At 44.4% G+C, this 25,795-nt stretch overlaps 1 protein-coding gene across 8 annotated transcripts in view; it reads left to right on the top strand.

Moving 5' to 3' along the window:
- Positions 1-18,611, top strand: part of FCGR2B (Fc fragment of IgG receptor IIb) — a 30,631-nt gene extending 12,020 nt beyond the window's left edge. Inside the window, exons 2-9 of one of the 8 annotated variants that reach the window (XM_043876543.1) lie at positions 1,139-1,343; positions 5,707-5,727; positions 6,960-7,214; positions 12,556-12,810; positions 13,471-13,593; positions 15,779-15,835; positions 17,864-17,904; positions 18,026-18,611. In XM_043876543.1, the coding sequence (XP_043732478.1) occupies positions 1,139-1,343; positions 5,707-5,727; positions 6,960-7,214; positions 12,556-12,810; positions 13,471-13,593; positions 15,779-15,835; positions 17,864-17,904; positions 18,026-18,112 (1,044 nt within the window). In that variant the 3' untranslated portion in view covers positions 18,113-18,611. Of the gene's footprint in view, positions 1-1,138; positions 1,344-5,706; positions 5,728-6,956; positions 7,215-12,555; positions 12,811-13,470; positions 13,594-15,778; positions 15,836-17,061; positions 17,199-17,863; positions 17,910-18,025 lie in introns of those variants that run through there. The other 7 variants (XM_043876542.1, XM_043876545.1, XM_043876544.1 and 4 more) reach the window with 7 other exon arrangements.
- The last annotated feature ends 7,184 nt before the right edge of the window (positions 18,612-25,795 follow it).

Raw genomic sequence — 25,795 nt, 5'->3', positions numbered from 1 at the left:
GATTCTCAGTCAGCAACAAGGTTGCCCCCAAGAGTAGATTTGTCAATGTCTAGAGACATTTCTATTTTCACAATTAGGGGTTGCCCCTGGCATCTGGTGGGGAGAGGTCTAAACACTCTACAGTGTATGAGACAGGTCCTAACATCGAGAATTATTTGGCCCCAAATGTCAATAACACTGAGGCTGAGAAATTCTGCTTGAAGGATAGACAAGTTAATCTTCATTTATACAGACGAGGAATCTGTAGTTCTGAGAAGCCATCTGTCATTCAAAATTAGACCAATATGGCTCCAAAGTCCTGCTCTTTCACCATGCCACAGTGACGGGAACAGTGATAGGAATGAGGGTGAGAAGAACCAGGGCACGAGTTGCTCCTCGAAAGATATTTGTTGGAGGGATGAGTACAAGAATGAATGACAGGGACTTCCCTTGTGGTCTAGCGGCTAAGACTCCACACTCTCAATGCAGGGGCCCTAGTGTTCCATCCATGGTCAGGGAACTAGATCCCACATGCCACAACTAAGAGTCTGCATGCCACAACTAAAGATCCCACATGCTGCAACTAAGACCCGGGGTGGTCAAATAAATAAATGACTAAATATTTTTTTAAAAAGAATGAAAGACAAGGGGTGATAAAAGACAGGTATGATCATTCTATTGCCACCCTGACACATTTCTCTGTCCTTGTTCCACAATCCAAAATGGAGTCTGGATTATGATAATGAAGGCAATCAAATGATGGGGAAAGGTGGCCTCAAACCTCTCTGCTCAGTCTCAGGAGGAGTCTGATGCCAGTGTCTGCACCTCTAAATGGATCTAGAAGCACGGGGAGTCCCCTGGCACACTCTCGTTCATTGCCTTTTCCAAAGAGACAGAGACAGACAGGGAGTTCTGAGCTGAGTAGGGGTGACCATTCCCCTCTTCCTTCCTGGGGCTGAGCCCAGCTGTGGCCCCAGAGAAGGAGGAGAATTTGTTTCCCAGTTCCTACATTTTCCGTGAATTTGGAGTGGGACTGAGCCAGATTCATTCTGGGAAGCCCTGAATCTTCTGGGAGGGAACTCTCTAGATGAAAGAGGGTGGAAGGGGAGGAGCCAATGATAAAACAACACTTCTTTTCACTTCCTCTTTTGGACTCCAGAATTTGCCCTCTGGGTGGAATCTATCAAGCCTCGAGAGAAGCCAGTGTCTGCCGTGCTGGGCTGTCAGAGCAACCTGCTCGCTCCAGGAGGTGATGGGGATCCCCTCATTCCTAGCCTTCCCTGCTGCCAGGAGGAACCAAGCTCACTGCATGCCATGGCATCCTTGGGGCCACATGCTACTGTGGACAGCTCTGCTCTTCCTGGGTGAGTCGGGGTCCCAGCAGGGACAGCAGAGCAGGACCATGGGCAGGTGTGCTTTTCTAAGTCAGCTGCTGCCACCTGGGTTGGGGCTGGGCTGGGGCAAGGATGAGGGCTGCAGTGGGCAGCACATCAAGAAAGTCAGGAGGGTGAAGCCAGGCTGATGAAAATCACATTCTGACAACCTTGCTGGCCTTGGGAAATTATGAAATTGGCAAAAGTAGGGTTTTTTTTTTATGTGTTTTGCCCAAAGTCACTGGGCACCAAGGTCCCTGGTAATCTACCACCTACCATGCAGAACCAGCTCTGAGGAAAGTCCAGTGAGCCAAACCTGAAGGACTAACGATGGCCAAGGTGTTTATCTTCCTTAGAAATGTATGTTTCACTGGGACCAAATCTTAGGCCAGAGGGCTGATGATGTCTTAGGCATATAGGAGATGTTGTTGTTCAGTTGCTAAGTCGTGTCCGATTCTTTGTGACCCCATGGACTGCAGCATGCCAGGCTGCCCTGACCTTCACCATTTCCTGGAGTTTGTTCAAACTCATGTCTATTGAGTCAGTGATACCATGGAGATGCGGGGAAGCAATAAAACACATTGTGGTGGGGGGCAGTGGCTGTTCTTTGTGCCCCTGAAACCACTTCAGACAGAAGAAGCCTGTTCTCTTTATGCGAAAGGAGATCCACATGGGAAAAAGCACAAGAGGATCCCGGTTATCCAGGGAATAGGGACCAGAGAATACATAAGCCAGGCAATTCTAGAATCATCACTTGTGAGACCAGAGACATCACGCATGTCTGTTTTCACTGTGCAGACAAGGAGGTGTATCCTATCACTGATTAAAGAGAAGGAGAGGATCTTAGGCTGTGATTGAGAGCTATTTTCTGGCCATGTTCTCAGCCCTGGGCTAGGGACCATGGACTGATAATGCTGGTGGGAGAAAGAGTCTAGGGAAGGCCAAGTAGAGGAGCCTTATCACCAGGAATATCCCCGCAAATTCAATTTCTGGAGTATGACCATCAAATCCACCTCAGGATGGCCCCAAAGGAAGACATGCAACCAGCCATTTCCCAAGTTACATGCTATGATGGGTAGTAAAATCTGGTCAGTGCTGGGAGCCCTGGCCCTTGGTGCTGGGTGATTCTGGGACAAGAGGTGGAGATGAGGAAGGCAGAGTATTCCCCCATGAGCAAGGTGAAATGGAATGAAGTAGACTAGTATGAAAAAGGAGCACACTGAACTTCCTCACTTTTTCACACGAAGGAGCTCAGGCCTGGAGAGGCGCAGACTTCCCTGCTCCTGCCACGGTGATATCCATGTGAGGCCTAGGCAAGATTCCTGGGAGAGACTTCTGGCGTTTTTGTCCACATGCCTTTTTGGTGTCACCAAGGATTTAGGTCTCCACTGCTCTGTAACTCATCTTTTTTTTTTTTTTTAATTTTTTTATTAGTTGGAGGCTAATTACTTCACAACATTTCAGTGGGTTTTGTCATACATTGATATGAATCAGCCATAGATTTACACTTATTCCCCATCCCGATCCCCCCTCCCATCTCCCTCTCCACCCGATTCCTCTGGGTCTTCCCAGTGCACCAGGCCGGAGCACTTGTCTCATGCATCCCACCTGGGCTGGTGATCTGTTTCACCATAGATAGTATACATGCTGTTCTTTTGAAACATCCCACCCTCACCTTCTCCCACAGAGTTCAAAAGTCTGTTCTGTATTTCTGTGTCTCTTTTTCTGTTTTGCATATAGGGTTATCGTTACCATCTTTCTAAATTCCATATATATGTGTTAGTATGCTGTAATGTTCTTTATCTTTCTGGCTTACTTCACTCTGTATAAGGGGCTCCAGTTTCATCCATCTCATTAGGACTGGTTCAAATGAATTCTTTTTGACGGCTGAGTAAAATTCCATGGTGTATATGTACCACAGCTTCCTTATCCATTCATCTGCTGATGGGCATCTAGGTTGCTTCCATGTCCTGGCTATTATAAACAGTGCTGCGATGAACATTGGGGTGCATGTGTCTCTTTCAGATCTGGTTTCCTCAGTGTGTATGCCCAGAAGTGGTATTGCTGGGTCATATGGCAGTTCTATTTCCAGTTTTTTAAGGAATCTCCACACTGTTCTCCATAGCGGCTGTACTAGTTTGCATTCCCACCAACAGTGTAAGAGGGTTCCCTTTTCTCCACAGCCTCTCCAGCATTTATTGCTTGTAGACTTTTGGATAGCAGCCATCCTGACTGGTGTGTAATGGTACCTCATTGTGGTTTTGATTGTAACTCATCTTTTACAACACATTCTGGTCTAGTCTTGACTGCGCCTGTCTCCTCTTCTCTGAATCCCCGATACACACTGAAGCCAGGGCTTCTTCAACTATAGCTGTGGGTGAGCCACTATACTTCACGAACGCCTTCAGTGCTGCTGCACTGCCTACTTAATAAAGCTCAATCCTACTCTTGCAGGGAGATTTTCCTCTAGAGCCAGGCAGTGTGTACAAGTACTCTCTGCTTTCCAAAGATTCCACAAACTACCTTGTTTACACATGAAATAAATGCTATGTGCAGACTCGGTTCTAGGACCTGGGGATTTATCAGTGAACGGGAGAGACAGCCTTTTGTCTCCCTTAAAGTGACGATACAGACTATGAACATATTTAATATTCACTAGTATTTGTTTAGTGAATAAGTGGAAGATGACTTCTCTCTACTTTTCTCATCTCTTACTCGTTTTTCTCCTCCTCCTCTTAGTCCTACTTCTTTACCCATTTCCTGTACTGTCCCTTGTCACTTCTGCACACTCTGGTTTTTAGCTAACTTCTATGTCAATAACTTCCAAACCTATCTTTCTTGCTGTGTCAGATACTATTTTATATTTCCACTTTCCCGGTTGGAAACCTGCAAATTGATTTGTCAGCTCAGAAACAAAACACATTCAAACTCCAACTATCATCTTCCCCTCACAAATGTTCTTCTCCTCCTAACATTTCTATTTGTATGGGCACAATTAACTATTTTCCTGGTCACCCATTTACAACCCCCCATACCTCATCCAGTGCCACTTTCTTGCTGCCTATTAAATTTCTCTTATGCCTATGTCCTCATCTTCACTTTCTATGTCATCACAACTTTGGGTTCCCTTATCTCTCACCTAGGTAACACTCAATGATTTTCAGAGTATTGGTAAACAAAATTAACCTGGCTATTGCCCTCTTTGAGCTTACATTCTACTGAGGGACACAAACAATAAATAAAAAAGCACAATGCATAAATATAAATTGGGAAGTGGCTATGAAGCTGTAAACAGGATACTCTGATAAGAACAGTTGTTGTGGGGGAGATGAGAGAATAGCCTGTGTTAACAGGATGATATGGAAAGAATTTTCTGAGGAAGTGACTTTTAGGCTAGAACCTGAAGCAAGATAAGAATTAAGCCATTTGAAGATACAAAGGAAGTGGGTTCGGAGAGTTCAGCATACAGAAAAGCTCCAAGTCTGAAGAATTTAAAGAGGGCTGGTATTATTGGAATTCAGTGAATCGGCAAAGTAGAGCACGAGATGAAGCTGGAGACATGAAGGGCCTTGTAAATATTTACATTTTATTTTAAGAGCAAAGGAGGAACCTAGAAGGCTTGTAAGCAGGGGGCTGATATCTGATTTGTTAGTTTAAAAATGATTCTAGCTTCTCTGTGGGGAATGAAGTGCAGGGGGAACAGAAGAAGGGAAAAGCTAAGTTAGGAGATGGAAGAAAGCTGATGGTAGCCTAAAGTAGTTTGGATGTGGACTAGAGTCAATGCACTTAAGGACTAATTGGAAGCAGGATGAACAAGAATTTACTGGTGCAAAGGTAGATGGTTTGGGAGGGAGAGGAATAAAAGAAGATTTTCAGTTTTCCGTCATGAATATCTGGGTAGATGGTAAAGATATACACTTATACAGGGGGAGTCTGGGAGAGAAATAGAACATATCCATTTAATTTGTCATTGAGGTCACTGGTTATTTTGATAAGAAAAGTTTTAGTGGACTAGTGAGGTTCAGTGATTGGAAAGAGAAGAAATGAAGATAGCTAATGTAGAAAAAGAACTGAGAAATCAGGCTGGGAAAGGGAGCAGAGAAACAATTTTGGAATTCTGTGCAGGGTCAAGTGAAATTTTTATCCTTTTAATGAAACATCCTGGAGCATATTTATGTTGGTAGGAAATACCCAGCTGAGAAGGAGAAATGGGTGATGCAGAAGAGAAAGGGAATAACGCAGAGAGGGAAATCTTTGTGCAGGTGAAGGGAATCTGACCTGGGATTGATGACTATTTGTAATGATGAATCATCATATGCAAACACCAGGCTGATCTTTGCTTTCTCTCTCACAGCTCCTGTTGCTGGGAAACCTGGTAAGTGCTCCCCCACATCCCCTTTGTCCCCCAGCCACCCTTTCTCTCTGCTGCCTGCACCCTGTCTGGAGGAACTCTGGATGCACCAGCAACCCAGGACCGAGGTAGAGCCAGGAAAGAGGAATTGCACCCACAAGGAGCCCTGCACCCTTTTCCTTCCTGCTTCCCACCCTCCCACTGAAGCCACCAGGGGTGGGCAGCCAAGGGACACAGATGCCTCGGCCCTCCTGCTTCTGTTATGATGAGACCTCACAGATTCTGTCACAGAAAATAACTGTCCTCTGTCTCAATTGCCTTCTTCTCCCCAAACTAAACCACAAGCCCAGGACATTTTAGTTTCAGCCGCATCCAGAAGCACATGATCTGCTTAGGTTATCCCCATGGGTCGATAAATCATCTGCTTTGCATATATCTGAAGTCTTCAGGGCCTGTTACCCTGGAGAGAACTAAGAGGCGATATTACTGGCTGCAGCTGGGTGGGGTGAACACTGCTGGGCACTGCTTTCTCAGCACCACTAGCCTCTCCACCACCCAGGACTGGTAGGGGGTGGGGCTCTCCCTGGTCACTGAATCCAGGGCTCCCCAGACTGGTCTTCCAGTCTGTCTCACTCTTTCTTATTCTTCTGAGGCCATAGAGACCCCTCTGTTCTTGGGTGTCAGGACAGGTCTGTTCTAAAGGACAAAGAATGAAACAGGTCAGACGAGAAATGTGACCTCTGACTCTCAGCCTGGCACCTCCACCAGATGGCCCCCTTGTCTTCATCCAGCTGGGAAGACAGTTTATCCACTAGTGTCCAAATGCCTCAGTTTATGAGGGTGGGGGAGTGATTCCCCAAAGGATGTATGCGTAGTGTGTGTATGTGCATGTCTGTGAGTGTGAGTTTGAGAGAGAAAGAGAAATAGGGACAGAGAGAAGGAACTGGGTAGAGCTCCTTGGGTGAGGTGTGTTTGTGTTTCTAGACTGTTTACTTGCCCCCTCTCCCATTTCCCTACCCCACACCTTCTCCTCTGAGGAGGAGCCAAGCTCCCTGAGAGAATCTGGGTTCCTGGGGGCCCCTGTGTGGCCACATGAGTTGGAGGAATTGCCTTCAGTTGCAGAACTGTTCTGGGTTGGGTTCTTCTCTTGATCTCCCCAGCACGGCCACAGTTTTCCATCATCTGAGATCTGGGGTCTGCTTAGGCCCTTGGGGTCCCTTTTCCTCACGCTGCCTCCTCTCTCTGCCCCTCAGCAGATCTCCCAAAAGCTGTGGTGAGCATCCAGCCTGCGTGGATCAATGTGCTCAGGGAGGATCGTGTGACGCTGATGTGCCAGGGGACCAGCTTCTATGACGGCAACCTCACCATGTGGTTCCATAACGGGAGCTCCATCCACACCCAGAACCAGCCCAGCTACAGCTTTCAGGCCGGCAGCAATGACAGTGGATCCTACAGGTGCCAGAGGGAGCAGACCAGCCTCAGCGACCCTGTGCATCTGGATGTGATTTCCGGTCAGTGGAGGAAGGCCCTGGAGAATCTGGGAGAACAAGGGGAGATGGAATCTGCTTACATGGCAGAGGTTTTTAGGAAAGGGCAGTTGCCTACTTACTGGAAAGCATGGCTGTGAGTTGTTTGAAGTGGTTTTGGTCCACCCATTTCCCTTTTCAACCCACCTCCTTGGCTTAGTGTGAGTGGTGAGGTGGAAGTTCCTAAGAGATTTCTCAGAATATGCTGGGCTCCTTTATCTTGGTGCTGATTGAGCAAGAAGATGACAAGGCCACCAACAGGCATCTGGGTGTGAGAGAAGAAAAAGAAAATCTCTAATTCATAGAAATCTTTCCATTTTTATGGCAGACTCAAATGTACAGACACAGCACAACTGAATCCTAGCCCTGGGAATTACTAGCTGTCTAAACATGATTTCATTTACCTTTGAGCCTCAGTTTCATCACCTGCTAATGGAGATACCACTGCCTCCCACACAAGATTCTGGTGAGAATCAGCATTTCCCTAATCCCTGCCCTCTCTCTGTGCAACTGAGGTGAGACTGTGTCTTAATCTCATATTTCCAGCCACAGGCACAGGGCAGGGCTTAATAAATGTTTGTTGAACAAATCAATGATTTTCCAAAGCTCTTGGCAAGACATAGTTTCTCCATTAAAAAAAAAAAAAGCTGCAATGTGATTATGATAAATACTATCATTGTTACTGTTCATTTAGTCCCCTTCCCTCACTGAATACCCCAATTTTCCTCATAAGTACCTAATAGGCCAGGTGGGCCTCAGTCCCAGTCCTGCCATCTTTACCCTCTGGGCTTAGCAGGAAAGGACAGTCATGGAGGGCAGCCTCAGTGGCCTGGCAGGACCCTAGCCCTGTGCCCTGCCCCTCCAGGAAGGGGTGGAGCGGAGGGGCTTCCTCTCCTCAGGACTCTGTGAGACACCCCCCCGCCACTGTGACTGATGACAAAACAACTGGCACATGAGGTGGGCCACCCTGGGGGACCTAGGCGCAGAGCTAGATATGAAGTGCTCGAGCCCAACACCAGCCCGGGGGACCTTGGACCGCTACCATGGAGACTAGTGCCAACAGAAGGCAAGGCATACTATAAACAAAAGGCAGGGCAGGCTCTGCAGACACTGCTGGGGCAGCTCCGTGGGCCTCAGTATTTACACCAATTTGTGTCCAGCGGCAGCTCAGCAGGCCCAGCTGCATGGCCTGGCTGTGGTCCAGCTGGCCACAACTGCTGCCAGGCAGCAGACCAGCACCTCAAATGCCAGCAAGAAGCAGCAGCTGAGCACCACCCAGGCCCCAGTCAGTCAGGCCACGGCATCAGCCTCCCCATTCACCAGCCAATCCCAGAATGAACTCTTTTGGTGTTACAACTTTGACCCAATCTTTGCTACTGGGGAGCATGACATCCTTCTCCCTCTACTTATCCCAGGCCTAGGTGTATCCAAGACCGCAGCTGGGAAACCAATCCTAGGTAAAGCAGACCCTGGTCCAGAATGTGCCTTTAGTTTTCAACTCATCCTGTTGCCTGTTAGTGGCTGTAGTCCAGCAGGAGGTACCATCTGCTCAGGCTCCTGGAGTCCATGCAGATACAGTTGAGTACAGAACTTGACAATGAGGAACAACAGGTCTCAGCCCAAGGCTCCACTCAGAATGCTATTCCCCATTTTGTTGCTGTTCTGTCACTAGGTCATGTCTGACTCTTTGTGACCCCATGAACTGCAGCACACCAGGCTTCCCTGTCCTCTACTATCTCCTGGAGTTTCTCCCACTCATGTCCATTGAATCAGTGATGCCATCCAACCATCTTATTTTCTGTCATCCCCTTTTCTTGCCTTCAATCTTTCCCAGCATTGGAGTCTTTTCCAATGAGTTGGCTCTTCTCATCAGGTGACCAAAGTACTGGAGCTTCAGCATCAGTCCTTCCAATGAATTGATTTCCTTTAGGATTGACTGGTTTGATCTCTTTGCTGTCCAAGGGACTCTCAAAAGTCTTCTCCAGCACCGCGATTCGAAAGCATCCGTTCTTCGGTGCTCAGTCTTCTTTATGGTCCGACTCTCACATCCATACGTGACTACTGGAAAAACCATTGCTTTGACTATATGGATCTTTGACAGCAAAGCTTTTGCTTTTTAATGCCTCTTTTCTGGCCTACCCCAGGCCTTTTGCCAGGCTCTAGCTGTGGCTCAGACTCCCTCTAGAACTTCAGGTCAGTTTGTTAACCTTAGTCCAGCTGGTGGAGGCTGGACATAGGCTCATGGGTCCAGGAAGAGGTGGGCCTGCACCTGGGCCTTTGGGTGAGTCGCCCTCATGAGGAATAGGTGGTGGCAGGAGCTGCCCGAGGAAAGGCACAGGAGAGGTGGAGCCCTTGCCTACATCCAGGCAGTGACTGAGCCCGAATGTTAGCCAGAGGCAGAAAGTGCAGTGGCCAGGAAGGCAGAAGCAGATGGGAGTGGTCAGCAGGGCACGAACCTGACACGGACAGCCACACCTGCTCCCAGCCAGACCCTTACGAACTCGGTCACTCCCATCAAGCCCCGTTCACTGATTTAGCAACAGCAACAGATCCAGCTCTTGAAGAAACAAGTGGTTATCCGATCGCAGATTGTTCTCGACCACTGGCTACAGCTCCAGCACCATCAGACCCAGTACTCCTCCACCCAGCTACGCACCTCCAGTTGGCCCAGCAGCGCCTGCACCCACGAGCCTCACTGCCCCTCAGCCACCACAACACAGGGCCCAGCTGTTCTCCTCGTGCAGTCTCTGCACTGACTGGACAGCCCCAGACATCGGCTGTCCAATGCAAGGAGGAGGGAGATGATGTCTCCACGCTGAGTTCAATGCTCCTGCCAAGGGTTCTCAGGCAGCAGAGAGTCCAAGACCATGGACGAGGAGAGCAGTCTTGGAGAAGAAGCTGAACTAGCGACCAATGGGAATGCTAATTCACCAAGCGACGAATTGGCAGCCAAGGCCCCTGCTCATCAATACCACCTTCTACACTAGCCATGGTATCCAGACAGATGGCGACTCAAACCTCGGCAAGGCACTGTGAAGCCCCACATGCTCACCCAGATAACTGAGGGCTTTGGTATCCAGGACTGAGCAGAAACGTTTCCAAAGTTCTCCATTACTGAAAGAGTTTGATAAGCCACTGTAGACTGGCCTCCCGACAGGGCTGAATAAGAATCAGCCAGGCAGCTCCAGTGAAGGGGACAACCCGTCTACTCAGCAGTAAAGAAGACAAATCTCCCAAAGTTCCAGCGCTGTGGGAAGTACACTCCTGCAGAAGAGTTCTATGGCTCCAAGAGTTTTCTGCTTCATGAGTTGCCCTAAGAGGTACTGTGTGAACTGTAGCTGCCAGTTCTGGCTGAAGAGGGAAAAAAAATGAAAGAGTTTCAGGAAGCTCACTATCTTGTGTTCACCAGTGTGGACCCTGCTTCTGCTCCTCTGAGATCATCCATGCTATCATCCAGGGCAAATGCAGCAGGGGTCAAGAGCACTCTAGCTGGGGTTCAGGGAATTTCAGTTATGATGAAAGCACTCTCTCCAACATCTTGGGCCTTTATCAGTGAGAGCTGGGCATGGGGAATGAGACCTGGGAAACTTCCATTTGGCTCTGCCTATGCCAGGATTCATGACATCGACCCTGTGTTCCTGTCTAGTAATCTTAGCCTTTGGAGTGTAGAGGTATATAGATTTGTTGCTTCTCTACAAGGCTTCCAGGAGATTGCAGAGGAGTTTTTTTTCCCAGGAGTTTGATGGAAATGTCCTTTTATGGCTTAAAGAACACCTCATGAGTGCCATGAACGTGAAACTGGGCCCTACCCTCAGGATCTGCACCAAAGAATTGTCCTCAAGGAGACCTCAGATGGCCCTCTTATACAAACCACCCTAAGGCTGAGGCTTCCACTGTACAGGTTAAAATCTGGCACCAGTGGGGCCTTTGCTGAGAAGAAAGTGCTGCTCTAAGGATGTACACCTTCTGTCGAGGGGATTCCCCAGACAGGGAGGGGAAGTAATTGGTTGCAGGTGCTACGTGGAAGCAGCTTTGACATTTTCTCTGGATTCTACTTCATTTAAAAAAAATCTCTACAGTTCTCAGCATTCCCATCTAGCTTAATCCAACCTTTACAAAAGAAGCAGACTAGAAACCAAGGATTGCACAACTAATCCTAGAATAAAACGCCTAGCTAGGGCCTGAGTGTCTCAAGAAGAGGGCTAAAAAGGGTGGTTGGGGAGGAAGTGGGTGGAACACAAGACTGCCCCCCAGTATTAGGCATGGGATTTTCTAGCCTGTGTGATATAGTGCAAAAGTCGGGTGCCCCCACCTTCCCTCTGCATTGTCTCACTATAGCTGTGGCCCATGGTTTTCTCTTCACTGTCACTCCCTCTGCTTTGAACATTTCCTTCCCCATATGTGGCAGGCTCGCCAGTCAATGTAGAGGCTTGGTTGGCATCATTCTGATCTGCTGAAGGGACTAAGTGTGTTGACTGGCACATGTGTGGCTATATATATATATATATATATACATATATATATGTATTTATTCCCCTTCTCCCTTCCAATGTATCTGTTGTTTTCTACCCTTCCTTTCCAATTCCAACTCTTCTCTGTCCTACAGCTTCAGGAAAACAGAGGGCATGGGCTGAGGTCAGGATTATAAGTATCTACCTAAGCCTCTATTCCTTAAACTATAAAAAAATTAAAAATATTTCCTCAGCAAAAGGATTAAAATGACTGGGGGAAAGTACACATCAGGCTAATTAATGGTCCACCCATGTCACTGCTGGCTTGAGATGAAGTCCCCGCTGAAGTGAAATTCCACGTTTACTAACAAGCACTAAGTAAGCTAATATTTGTTGGATGCCCATGGCTTTCCCCAAAGACACAGGTCTCTTCTGTGTCCCCCTCACATGCTGTGTCCTCTCTCAGACTGGCTTCTCCCTTTCCTCCCTCCCTTAGGGAAGGGATTTCACTCCCGGGTCCCCTGTATCCTCCTGCAGAGGACTCTTGGGCCAGATAGGGCTGCAGCTGGCATCTCCCAGGACAGGAACGAGAAGACAAGCCTATCTGAACACCTACTGTGTGCCAGCAACTACTGTAGACAGTACAGCTAATGGTATTATTGTGACTAGTTCCGCATACAAGGAAACTAAGGCCCAGAAGAATTCATTATTTACCCAGGATCACAGGGTGCATACATGAAGGAGCCAGAATTAGAGACCAGGGGTGTGCGATTCCACATTTAAACTTCCCTCCACACATACTGGCCCCAGGATGGTCTGGGTCTCAGATCTGAATCAAGACCTTCTGGGTCCTGCGGTCCCTTTGTGTCTTTCAGACTGGCTGCTGCTCCAGACCCCCAGCCTCGTGTTCCAGGAAGGGGAGCCCATTCTGCTGAGGTGCCACAGCTGGAGAAACCACCCTCTGAATAAGATCACGTTCTACCAGGATGGGAAATCCAAGACATTTTCCTATCAGCGTTCCAACTTCTCTATCCCACGTGCCAACTTCAGTCACAGTGGCAAGTACCACTGCACAGCGTTTATCGGGAAGACGCCACACTCGTCACAGCCAGTGAACATCACTGTCCAAGGTGAGGACTCTCTCAAGATGAAAGGATAGGAGAAGAGATGGATAGTTAGGAATAAAGTCACATGGTCTCAAATGGAGATTTGAGAAATGCCATAGTAGCAAACCTGGGCTTGGGCAAAGGGCAGGGGTATGGGCAACTTGTTAAATGCTGTCCAGAGCTTGGAACCCTCTGCTCTCAGGTGACAGGTGATGAGGCTCTTATTCTACTTTGAAATATAAGCCCATCATGCCAAGCACAGCAGTGAAAAAGAGCTTTCTCATTGGTATAGAAGTTCCCAAAGCTCCTGGACATTCCTAAGAACTGAAGTTTTCCTAAATTTTTCTCATGTTTCATGATATGTCCATTCACTCCCAAAGGTATAGCATGTTCTTAACAGTTTAGGGGTCCAGGGTTGGAGATTCACCCTCCAACCTTCAGATTCACCCTCCCTGCTATCCCCAAGGGCTAAGAGGAACCCTTCCCTCCACCTTATACACTCAACTGTGTGCCTTCATTTGATTAGCAGAGAAATCAAAAGGGTATGGGGGAGGCATAAGTCCGGTCACAGAACTCCTGTGCAGGTGAGGTTGGGGGAGGAAGTGAGTGTTGCATTGGAGGAGGGCAGGGAGGGTGAAGTGGCATAGGGAGGGTACTGCCTGTCCTGAGGTCTGTCTTCCCCAGAGTCCAGCTCCAGCGACCCCTCATCGTCGATGACAGTTGTGGCTATAGGCGCTTGTTTTGCTGCAGTGGCTATTGTTGCTGCCGTAGTAGCCTGGTTCCGCCTCAGGAGAAAGCCAATTTCAGGTTTGTGGTTCCTCTCGGTCCCTCTTGTTATCAGTTCCTTCTCAGCCAAGGCCCTAACCCCAAACATTGCTAGAACCCTTATCTTTGGGCTAGAGAATCCTTATTATTCAGACGTAGTCCCATATTTTATTCATTCATTCATTCATTCATTTAACAGGCCTGAACAAATTGGCTTATGTGTCAAGCACTGTGATAGACTCTGTGGATGATGCCAAGTTAAAGTTCAGCCTCTGCCCTTAGGGAGTCCATAATTTTATGCAGAAGACTGAAGTACAAATAGAACAATAGTACAAATAGTAATTAGAGGGGATGAGACCAGTATTAGAGAATGCATAGGCTATGACAGGGATAGAAGAACCTGAATGACCCAGCATGAGCTGGGCCAGTTAGAGAAAACTTCATAGGGAGGTAGTGTTGCATTGTGATTGAAGCTCAGCTGGTGGGGTCAGACTGCCTAAGTGCAAACCTAAGCTCCTCAGCTCACCAGCTGAATAACATTGGGTGAGTTACTCTCTGTGTCGAGACGATGGAGCTGGTGTATTAAGAATATGCACATCACGACCAGCTGAATGAGGAGGCATAAGCCGCCCACACGGGGTTGGCAGCTCCTTCAGCATCTGAGCTCCTAGATTGGGGAAGTGAAAACCCTGGGTCATTTTGATTGAAAATACAGTTTCAATACATTCTCATAAAGGAAGTAGAGTCACAAGATTTGCCACTTAGGGATCCCAGAAATGAGAAGGGGCTGGCAGTCCTTTGCCCCAGGTCATGGGTGAGCAGGAGAGGACAGGGTATCAAGCAACTATTATTTATAAAGCAATTGAGGTGGAGGACACTAACATATTTGTGGGCTTAACATCTAAGTGGTTATTTTGAAAGATGCCCCAGGAAAATCAAAGTGAGAACTTAACAGCGGGAATCCTAAACTCAAGTCCTTATCTTAAATGTCCAGACTCTGGGGGTAAGCAGGGTTATCATCCTGTAAAATTCTTAGGTGGCAACTCAGGGAAACCAAGTTGTTGTTTTCTTTCAGGAAAACAGTTGTTTTTCTCATCATATTCAACTTCTGTGTGCCTCAGTTTCTTAATCTGAAAAATGAGGACACAAATAGAACCTACCTCATAAGGTTATGAGAATGAATGAACCTGCAGCTCTTAGAACAGTGCCCAGCACACAGCTCACATCATACAGGATGGGCTGTTAACATTATGGAGGAGGTGATGTTTGAGGGTAGCAGTTAACCAGGCAAAGGGTAGATGAGCATTCCAGGCGTGGGGGCCAAGACATGGAAATGAGAAACACTGGGCTGGGATGGGGATCAGGGGAACAGTAAGGAGGGTGATGTAAGCAAGTTGATGCCATCGAAGCCATAAATGGTGACGCAGAAAAAAAGGTGAAGCAGGGCAGAAAGTTCATGGAATTGACATACGCTACCTTTAAAGAACTAGTGTGTATTCCAAAGGGCACAGGAGGGCAATAAACATGTCTCTTTGTTCTGTGCTTCCTTCCCCTTCCCATCAGTACCTGGCACAGTGCTTGCCACACAGCAAGATGATTAATAAACATCTCTTCACTCATCAGCTGAAGAACCTCACCTCTTGGAAAGCAGTCTCCTTCCCCCCATATTAATATAAAATTGCTGAGAGAGAAGGGAAGGTGCTATAGAAATCTAGTAAGCAGATCATCACAATTCTTAACATTGTAAAGCTAGCTTACTGGTGAGAGAAAGTGCTAAAGTTATCCAGACACGGAGAAAGTAAAAGGGAAGAAAGACTCAGAGCCACTGACAAAGAGAAAATACTACTACTTTTACCTCACAAAGCACTTTGAGATTGGTTCATAGCCAAGACCTCAGTTACTGATGATAAGTAAATGTAGAGAGTCAGTGAGGAAAAACTGAGAGGGAGAAAGAGATGCTTTTAAAAGGCAGAGCAAGCTGAAGAAAGGTGCAATGGAGTGGCCTTTCTGACAGTCCCATGAGTCCCTACTATTAACCTAGCCAACTTCTATCTCTCTAGACCAGCCCTTTCACAGGCTAAGGTAGTCTCTGGGGAGTGGGGAGGAGAGGGGTGTCTGTGGGAGAAGGGTGTGTATTGGTTCTAATCCAGTCTTGCCTCTGGTCCTTGGTCCTGAAGACTTAGGGTCTACCCCGTAATCCTACTAACCTCCTATGTGCCCCTCCTAGCTCTCCCAGGACCCCCTGAGCACAGGGAAATGGGAGAGACCCTCCCTGAGGAGCCAGGTGAGTGCAGCTCCCCTCTGGGGGCTCAGTAACACCCTGCTGTGTGCATCAAGAAGCGGCTTGTGAGCACAGGAGAGGGAGGGGGCGGTGGGAGGAGGGCAGGGGCTCAAATCTCTTGGTCAGTTCTGAGACTAACTCCTGGGCCTGAAGAGGACCTCACTGGAGATGAGGAGAAGATGAACACCTATCCTAGATGGAGAGATAGTGGCCTTGTCTGAGTTTCTGGGGCTAGAACTCTAGGGGTGTTTCCAGAGCAGAACATCAGAGATATTTAGGTCTTTCTGTGGAGCTTCGGAAGAGCTGGTAAAGGGTGGGAGTTAGACGTTGTAAGACTAAGGCAAATAGAATTAAAAAGATAAAACTCTAGAGGAAAGGAGAAAGGGGGCAAGAGAATAAAGTCTAGATTTGCTGCAGTCTGTCTCTGTGCAGCGATGGGGTAAGCGATGGGGTAAGGGCTCAACTCTTAGTGGAACATGAAGAGAAGATTTTAGGCCGAGAAAGTTCTGTGTACTAGCTACATTAGTGGGCTTTCCTCTGTCAACAAAGCCTGGATATAATGCCCACTCCTATAGGTTTGTTAAATGTGGGCCTGGCACTAGCTCGGTCGCTATCATAAAATGGAATCTTGAGTGTCGTTTCCTCCCTTGGGGTTTAATCACCTCACGGAGGAAATGAGTGGATTGGCCTGGAGGACCTCTAAGCCTTCCAGGTCTGACATTCTGAGAGTCAGTGCCCATCAACCCTGGCCCAAGTGGGAATATGTTAAAGGAGCAGGAGTATTCCAGGCGATTTCCTGACTGTAGCCTGAGCTGGGAGGGACCTGGAGTTTTCTCTGGGGGCTCCCAGACAGCAGAAACAGAGAGGAAAAAGAAGCCTTTGAGGACCCCACCTCGGATGGCTGGAGTGTGACTCAGAGCAGAGCCAACAGATTTGAGAGCTTGAGCAAAATGGCCCAGCTGTCCGGCTGCACTTTGAGCAAGACCCCTAGGTCCTGTGGCCAGGCCGAGTGGGGACATGGGCCTGGGTCTGCACTGGGGCCAAACCGACGTAGGAAAAAATGTCCAAACACAAGTGGATTAGGCACTACACTGGCATAAATATATTTCACAAGGTGTTTATTTCACAGGAAGGCACTGGGGCTGATGGTTTCCCCAAAGGCTCATCTAGGTTGCTGGGATTGTAGAGGGATGCATTAGAAGGAGGATTCAGGACGTGGTTTGTTCCAGAAGTTGGAGCATGGCATACAGGGACTCGTTGTGTCCTGGAGATGAATGAAGACACTAGATGTATTGTCTCAGACTCCTTCCCCACTTCCTGAGGAATGCTGCTTTGCAGATACTGAGCTGCTTTCCGCACTGGCAAAGTGAGTTTGTTGGCAAAAACATGAGGAAATTTGGATGTGTTTTAGGTCTTTACCAAGGAGAGTGCTGGCTGGCTTGCTTGCTTGCTTCCTTCTTTCCTTCTCTTACGCCTCCCTTGCTCACTCTCACGCTTTATTTCTTTTCGATATGAGGGAGTATGAGATTCTTCAGTGCTCCAACAAAGATATACTATTGGGCTGGCCAAAAAGTTCTTTCAGGTTTTTCTGTACCAGCTTCCAGAAGAATCTGAATGAACTGTTGGCCAACCCAATACATGTGGCCAACCTGGAAAGGTTCTATCTGTGGCTGGCGAAAATCTGAATTACTTCACTCTAATAGTGAACACCGCCCCCCCCCCCCCCCCCCCCGCCCCACACACACCTCTTCCCCAGTATCTCAATCCCAAAAGCTGCCTGGTGGCTTCGAAGAAAACAGTGATTTTCTGAAAAGGGTGTAGTACAGATGACTGTCTCCCTTTGCTAATGTAGCTGGTGGCGGCGCCATGTCTGGGATACTGAGGGTGGATTGGGAATGAAGTTTTTGGCCTGCAGGGCTGAGCTGGGGTCAGTGGTCCTCACCTCAAGCCTGGTTTGGGCCTCCGCAGCAGTGTGGATAGGCCCCATGCTATAGCAGTGCGCCTGCTCATCTCTGTTCTTTTTGCCCATAGCTGGTCTCAATGATGCTGAAGCTGATGCTGCCAGAACTGAGGTGAGCCATCCAGCCGCCTGCTTTTCCTTCTCCCTCCTCCTTCACCCCTGCTGCCTCTTCTGTGGCCTTCCTTCCTGTGACCTCTCCGTGGATCCTCACTGCTCCTTTCTGCTTTCTCTAGGCTGAGAATACAGTCACCTATTCACTCCTCTCGCACCCGGACATTGCAGAGGAAGACACAGAGTCTGATTACCAGAAACACCTTTAGTTTTCGTGGTCTTGCCTGGGACTTGGGGGACGAATCGGAGAGGCCAGGATCTGGTGTCTTCTGGCCTGAACTCCTCTTAGGGAGGAGAAGAGGATACTGCAGTTCTAAAGAAGGAGAATGCCTTTTCCGGAGTTAGCTCCTCTGAATCCGGAAGCTCCCTGTTCTGACATTCACAGATGATACAGCCTCAGATAACTGACCGCTGACTTATTCCTTGCCTCAGCACTTCTCATCATCAGGACTCTATCGTACATTCTCACAGCCAGTGTAAGTTACTTTCATTAAGAGATTGTAGCAACATGGAAATACGTTACAGGTTATATGAGAAAAATTAGATGAACATGGATGATTTCAGAAATCTTGAAATAGACTAACATATGCCAATATATTAAAAGTGATTGTTTCTGGGGATGGAATTATTGGTGCTTTTCATTTGCTTTGTTAATTCTTCTGTACAGACCATATATTACTTTTATAATAAAATACTACACAAACAACAGTCCCCTCATCTTTTAATCACTGAACCAATTAGAATATGGACTGATCTGGGGTCTGTTTCTTTTCAATGGTAAGGATCTTGGGAAGGTAGTGATGGGCAGGAGGTTGGGCAAAGAAAATGTTTGGAGTGTTGGACAAGTATCCCTCATCTTAAAACCATACACCCTTCTTTCAATGAATTTGTGTTCTTGTTTCCATGTCTTCTTTCTCTTCCTCCCATGGCAAATAAACACCAGTTCTCAGGAAGCCAAACTTCAGATGAGTCCTGAACGGAGATTTACTGACTCTTTCTGCCCTGCTCTTCCCCTGTTAGAGTTATCAGAAGGATGTGAACTTCTCAGAGAAGGTTCCGGAAGGTTAGAAACATGACTGACAGCTTCCTCAGGAGATGTCCTTAGAGAAGCCTCATTTTCCTGGGACCCTAACAGGAACATTGTGCAACATTTTTGCATTCAGAATTTAGCAGCTTCCTTTGCTGAGTAGTTTTCATGAGGTTTCATGTTCATGTATTGCTATACAATGAGGAATAGTAATTGCAATTATTGGGTTATTGAGGGCTTACTTTATGCCAAAATATGTGCCTTTAGAATGAGAGCGTTTAAGAGTATTAGCCGTTCATATCTCTTCTGTTGTGGTTATCTTGTTCACATACTCAAGCCCTTTTTACAATAACAATGTAAGTCCCTCTATTTATACATTACATATTAGCAATTTATTTAACTTATATGTAAATTATTTTACTATGCTAATTTTTAAAATAAAATTAAAATACAGGTAACTAAAAAAGATAATGAAGATCACCTATAAATTCACAAAATAGAAACAATCAATGCTAATGTTTAAAAAATTTCAATCCACGTTTCTGTCTATAATAATATGTATAAGCATATGGATTTTTAAAATTAAATCACATTGTATTTTTGCCTGTTTACAAATACACATAGGCAAAAACTCATGCTCATTGTGAGCATGAAAACTCAAATAATACTGAAATATAGAGAGGAAAAGTGAGAGTTTCATTTTGTTCTTACCCCCTAATCCTGCTTCCTTTTCCGTGGGTAACTACTGTTGAATTTTGGAGTATATTTCTGGATTTTTTAATATACATCTAATACATATTTAGAGTTTTTTTGAGTCAGACACAACTGAGCAACTGAGTATTTACACAGTTTTTTAAAGATCATAAATGGGATCATATACTTATGCAGTTTATTTTTATTAATAGTATATTATGGAGCTCTTCCATGGAAGTATTTTCTTTTTAAGGATTATATAGTATTCCATAGCACAAATGCTATGCTATATTTTATTTAACTAATATCTTAAATATTAATAATTTTTCATGATTATTTGCAATACTGTGGTGAACAACATGCTTGAATGATGTTTTTGACTACATAAGTGAGTATTTCTTCAGGATAAATTCCTAGAAGTAGAATCATTGGCTCAAAGGATACTCTCATCTTTGAAAAAGCATTCTACGTATCCTCCCAAAGTATATTAGGGTACCCAGTTCCTGACCCCTTTGTCAATGCTGAGTATTTTTAAGTTTTCCAATCTGATTATAATGGACTATTTTCTTACCCAGCATTGATTTTCCCTGATTCTGTTAATAGTAACACAGCCCGACTTCCCTTTGACTAAATAGCTCTATTCCCCCTCTCATTCCATGCAGGAAGGTGGGCTGACCTCATCCCTAGTTCCACAGGAGAACATGCACTCCAAGCTGGCTCAATCAGGAGCTGTTTCCCTGGAATTTACTTTATTTTTTTTTGAGTTTCACATTTTCTGTTTGAGTTTAATGACTTTTTTTCTCCTATATAGATAGGAGAAACAGATTTGAACAACTCTTGTGTACACACACATGCACATACGTACACACACAGAATAAAGAAAATTTAAATCGTCCATTTTATACACATACTTATACACACATACACTTATTACAAATCTGCAAGTAATCAACACATGCAGGTGCTAGTTTATTAGTTAACAAATTCATACTTTAAAAGTTACCATGGAGTTAGTTTCTCACAAGATTAATTAGTTTTCAAAATACTTTAATCTTTTAATACTCTGTCTTACATTTAAACAGAAAAAGCTTCATTACAACTTTTTGCTCTTAAAATAGTGCTGCAATGTATATGTTTTACAGATTTTTTCCCCCCTCTTTCTGGGTATTTAATTGGCATGGATGAGAAATTACTAGATTAAAAAAAGTACAAATATTTTTATGGCTCGATTCACATTACCAAGAAGATTCATAGAAATATTGCCATTAGTCTATGAGAATGCCTATACCACATGCCTTTGAGCCAAGTGACGCTGTGACTGAAAACGAGTGGAGTTCATTCATCCCAATGGCGCTATCCAGATTAGACTAACTTCCTACACGCCTGGATCTGCCCTGCTTTTTATGTTTCTGGGATCCTTCAACTCCCTTTTATATCAGTTAATTTAGATTTGATAGAAGTCTCCTGTAATATCCTGGCGGGGGTGGGAAGACTTTCCAGGTGATCTAATAGATAAGAATCTGACTTGCAGTTCAAAGGACACTGGTTTGATCCCTGGTCTGGGAAGATCCCACATGCTGCAGAGCAACTAAGCCCATGGGCCACAACTACTGAAGCGCACTCACCAAGAGCCTGTGCTTTGCGATAGAGAAGCCACTGCAGTAAGAAGCCTGAACGCCACTAAAAGAGTAGCCCCTGCTCGCCACAGCTAGAGAAAGTCCATGTACAGCAATGAAGATCCAGCACAACCAAAAATAAATCAATATTAAGACATATCCTATGGGCTTGATACTTATTTTAGGATAGATCTTTGACAAAGTTTTTCTCCCCTGTCATTACTGGTTTGATAAGGCTTTTCTATCTCACTGGAGTCAATTTTGAAAGACTGTTACTTTCCTAGAAACCATCCAGTTTATTGATATGCAGCTATACACTGTATCTTCTTTTATCCTTTGGTAATAATCCATGTATCTGTAGGCTTTCCTGGTGGCTCAGACAGTAAAGAATCTGCCTGCAATGCAGGGGACCGAGGTTCGATTCCTGGGGAGGGAAGATCCCCTGGAGGAGGGAATGGCAACCCACTCCAGTATTCTTGTCTGGAAAATCCCATGGACAGAGGAGCCTGGTGGGCTACAGTCCATGGGGTCACAAAGGAGTCGGACACGACTGAGTGACTATTATTATGTGTCTGCATTTATATTCTCTCTCTCATACCTAGCTTTTGGGCTTGCTTTCTTTTGTCAGATGACTTCAGCTGGAAATAACAGGAAATCAGATTCAATTTGGCTTAAAGGATAGGGAAATGTATTATCTTACACAACAGAAAGCTCAGAGACAGCGTGTCTCCTATGTACCAGGACTCTGGGTGTGCTGTCCTGCAATCTTCCACGCGCCGCCCTTGGCCTAGCAGCATGACGATTACAGCAGTTCCAGGCATCATTTCCAAAGATCTAGACAAAGGAAAGGGCTAACCACCTCTTCTATGTGTCTCTTTCTTAAGAGTGAGAAAATGTTTCTCCAGCAATCTTCCCATCACATCATTATTGGTCAGGCCCGGGTCACATGCCCATTCCTAAATCAACCACTGAAAAAGGGAATAACTTACTTTAGCTTAATCATTTGGAGGTGGAATGATTTTTGGAGAGTCAACCACCCTGACTGTCATATCTGTTTATCTTAATCAGGCTTCCCAAATGTTTGTCTAGTTTTTTGTTTGTTTTGTCTTGTCACGACTTTTGATTTCATGATCAAGACTTTGCTGTTTGTTTGTTTTCTAGTGGATTATTTCTTTTTGCTACTTTATTTAGACTTACTATATTATTCATTTATTTCTAAAGTTCTAAGGATTTGTTTTTAAACAAATTCACAAAAGGCTATAACATTTCCTCTTACTGCTATTTTAGCCACATCCTTTAGATTTTGATATGTATTTTTGTCACTGCTATTTGTCTTTAAAGAATCTATAATTTTTGTTCTGTTTTCTTCTTAACTCAAGGTTTACTTAGATGAGTGTTTCACGCTATTTGCTTGCTTTATTTCCAAAGGGAACGAGCACTGTCTTTTTTGTTGTTATTTCCCACTTTTATCGCACAGAGATGTTGTCTGTGTGAGTTTTCCATGTGAATGTCTTAAATGTATATGTGAAGACAATGCTTTCTTCTGTTTTTAAATAAAATTTTAATATTCTGTTAAAGTAATAAGACAGAATTTAAATTATATAACAGAACACAAGGCATATAACAAGAAATAACTTATTCTTGTCCCTTCTCTTGCATATCCTCAGTCCTGTCCCCCAGAGGCATCATTTTCAACAATTTCAACTATATCATCTGTTAATTTATCTCCATATTTCCAAATAATACATTTACAACTATTTCTTGATTTTAAATGTCAGATATTATTCACTTGATTTCCTACTATAGGATATGAAGACTATTTTTACTATACCATGGTCACTCAGTTCTCATTCTCCTTATCCAGTGCTCCCAGTGATAGTTTTATCACCGTTGTATGACTACTGTTCATTATTGAGACAAATAGTATTTTCTGATTACGTTTCTTCTCCTGAATAATCTTTTTTTTCCCTCTAGAGATAATTACTGCTTCACTTTCCATCATGCATTTAGTTTTCTATGTGCTTATCGCTTACTAGCTTTTCCCAATTTTTCAAAAAGTTTCTGAGGCAGCTTAATGCTATTTCTTACACAGGCAAATCCTCCAAATAATTTTTCTCTTTCTTTCTTTTATTTTTTTTCCTTTAACAAGAAGTCCTTCCTGGAAATTGCCATTCTTCAACACTAATCTTGATGGTTTGCACTCTAGGCTCCCTGCATGGCTATTGTGTTAAACCCTCTTTCCCCTGAATTTTATGTATCCCTGTTTCTTGATTGACTTGGCTGGAGCAAGTTTGCCAGGGCATCCTGAGAAAGGGTGTGCAGATGGTATAGCTGCTGCCACTGATGCCCCACCTCAAATTCACTTGGTTCACCTGAGTTCACTCATACTTGCTGACTAGTTCAATTTCTCCTGAGAATTAAACAAATGTAAAAGGAAAATAAGTGACCTTGGAAACATCTTGGGTATGAGAGAGGCTCTAAGAGTCTAACTTCTCCTTTTACAGATTTTCCAGTTATCCCCTTATTTTCAAAATCATACCTGATCCACATCTTGTGTAGTACCTAGTTCTTCCAATTCCTGAAGTTTTCCAGGAACTTTCAGGAAAATTGTTTTGCTTCTCAATAGCATTCCTCTCATTATGGAAATAAGATCAGTTCCCTGTGACTCAATTTTCTGTAACAACATGACCAAGATTTGTGGTCATCCCCACAAATGTTATGGTCATCCCCACGTTACTTCAGAGATACCAAACAAAATACTGCTATTAAATGGTTGAATACTAAAAAGAGACCTTTATACCTCTGTTTATCTTAATCAGACTTGTCCAAGTTCTATTTCATTGATCTTTCCACAGAATTAACTTCTGATTGTTTGATCAAGTGTTTTCTTTTGTTTGCTTTTTATTTTGTACATTGAAATTTCTTTTATATTTGTAATGATTTTTAGCCTTGAAGAATATCCTCTTTCTTATTTCTAAGTTTGTACTTTTTTATACCTGCAATAAGTTTATTATTTTATCAACTGAACAACCTTATCAATCCTCCTCTCCCCCCCCCTCAAAAAACATTTAGAAGACCCTTTGGGGAATAATTTATGGATTATAAGTTAAATAATAAAATAAATCTCTCTTATTTATGTAACATGGTGATGATAATAAATCATATATTTTAATTTGACCCATAAATTTAAGTGCCTTTATAAGAGCTCAACAAACTTTTAATATAAAATGTTTTAAACCTACTTACGTAAAACCAGTAAGCTATGACATAAAAAAGTAGCACACATAGAAGTAAAGAACAAGATTTTCATAAAAGAGCAATAACACATTTTTGACAAGGTTGCTCTAAAAAATAAAGCTTGAATGTATATGCTTTGCATTGGGTAATTGGTATCATCACTCAGGGTTGGTTAACAGTAAGGTTTTGCATGTATGTATTTTATAAATCTCATATTTTTCATTTTTCCAATCTCCATTTTATCTTTTGAGTGATGTCTTGTGCTTGTTGTTTAAGATTATGTGTGAGTGATGTCCATGAGAGCATCTATCAGAAACACAGGAAGCATCACCCTTGTCATTCCCAGGGCACAGGTTAAAGCTGCTTCATAACAAACACAAAAGGGAAATCAGAAGAAGTGATTTAGAATTCTGAAGGAGAATATTAGCTGTTTAAATGTATTTTAACACTGTGAAGCAATTTTTCTCCAATTAAAAAATAAATTTTAAAAAATCATCACACATTAAAAAAAATATTTTACATTGATAGTGTTAGTCGCTAAGTCATGTCCTACTCTTTTGGGGATTCCGTGGACTGTAGCTCACCAGGCTTCTCTGTCCATGGGATTTCCCAGGTACAAATACTGGAGTGGGTTGCCATTTCCTTCTCCAGGGTAAGTCTGTATTTTTTAATACTGTGTGCGAGCAAGCTAAGTCACTGGAGTTGTGTCCAACTCTTTGCAGCCCTAGGGACTGTAGCTCGCCAGGCTCCTCTGTCCATGTGAGTCTCCAGGCATGAGTACTGGAGTGGGTTGCCATGCTTTCCTCAGGGGATCTTCACCCAGGGATGGAACCCATGTCTTTTACCTCTCCTGCACGGTTCTTTACCATAGTGCCACCTGGGGGGCCCAGTTTTTAAATACTAAAGAGCATGCATATTACACTTGAAAATATGTGGGTTACTTTCAAATATCTTTTGATATTGATTTCTTACGAAATTTCACAACGATAAGAAAACAGACTGTTTATGAGTATCTTTACAATATGAAACTTTTGTACCTGGTTTTATGTTCCTGGATATGTTCCATGGTCTTTTAGTTTACACTATATGGGAGACTGAATAGAATTTGTATCCTACTCTTGTGTGAAATTTGTATAAATCTTAATTATGTTGAATTGGTTCACAGAGCTTTTCAGGTCTACTATATTCTTCTACTTTTCTGTATATTCATTCTATTAATTTTTGACAGTTCGATATTGAAACTGCTACTAAAAATCTTAATTTGTCTACTTAAAAAATAATTGTAATAAGCAGTGGAACTATATGCAACCTTGTTCTGC

This window comes from Cervus elaphus, chromosome 20 (assembly GCF_910594005.1).
Source record: "Cervus elaphus chromosome 20, mCerEla1.1, whole genome shotgun sequence".
Lineage (NCBI taxonomy): Eukaryota > Metazoa > Chordata > Mammalia > Artiodactyla > Cervidae > Cervus > Cervus elaphus.
Note: the sequence above shows the minus strand (reverse complement) of the source record. Positions and strands in the feature narration are given on the sequence as shown.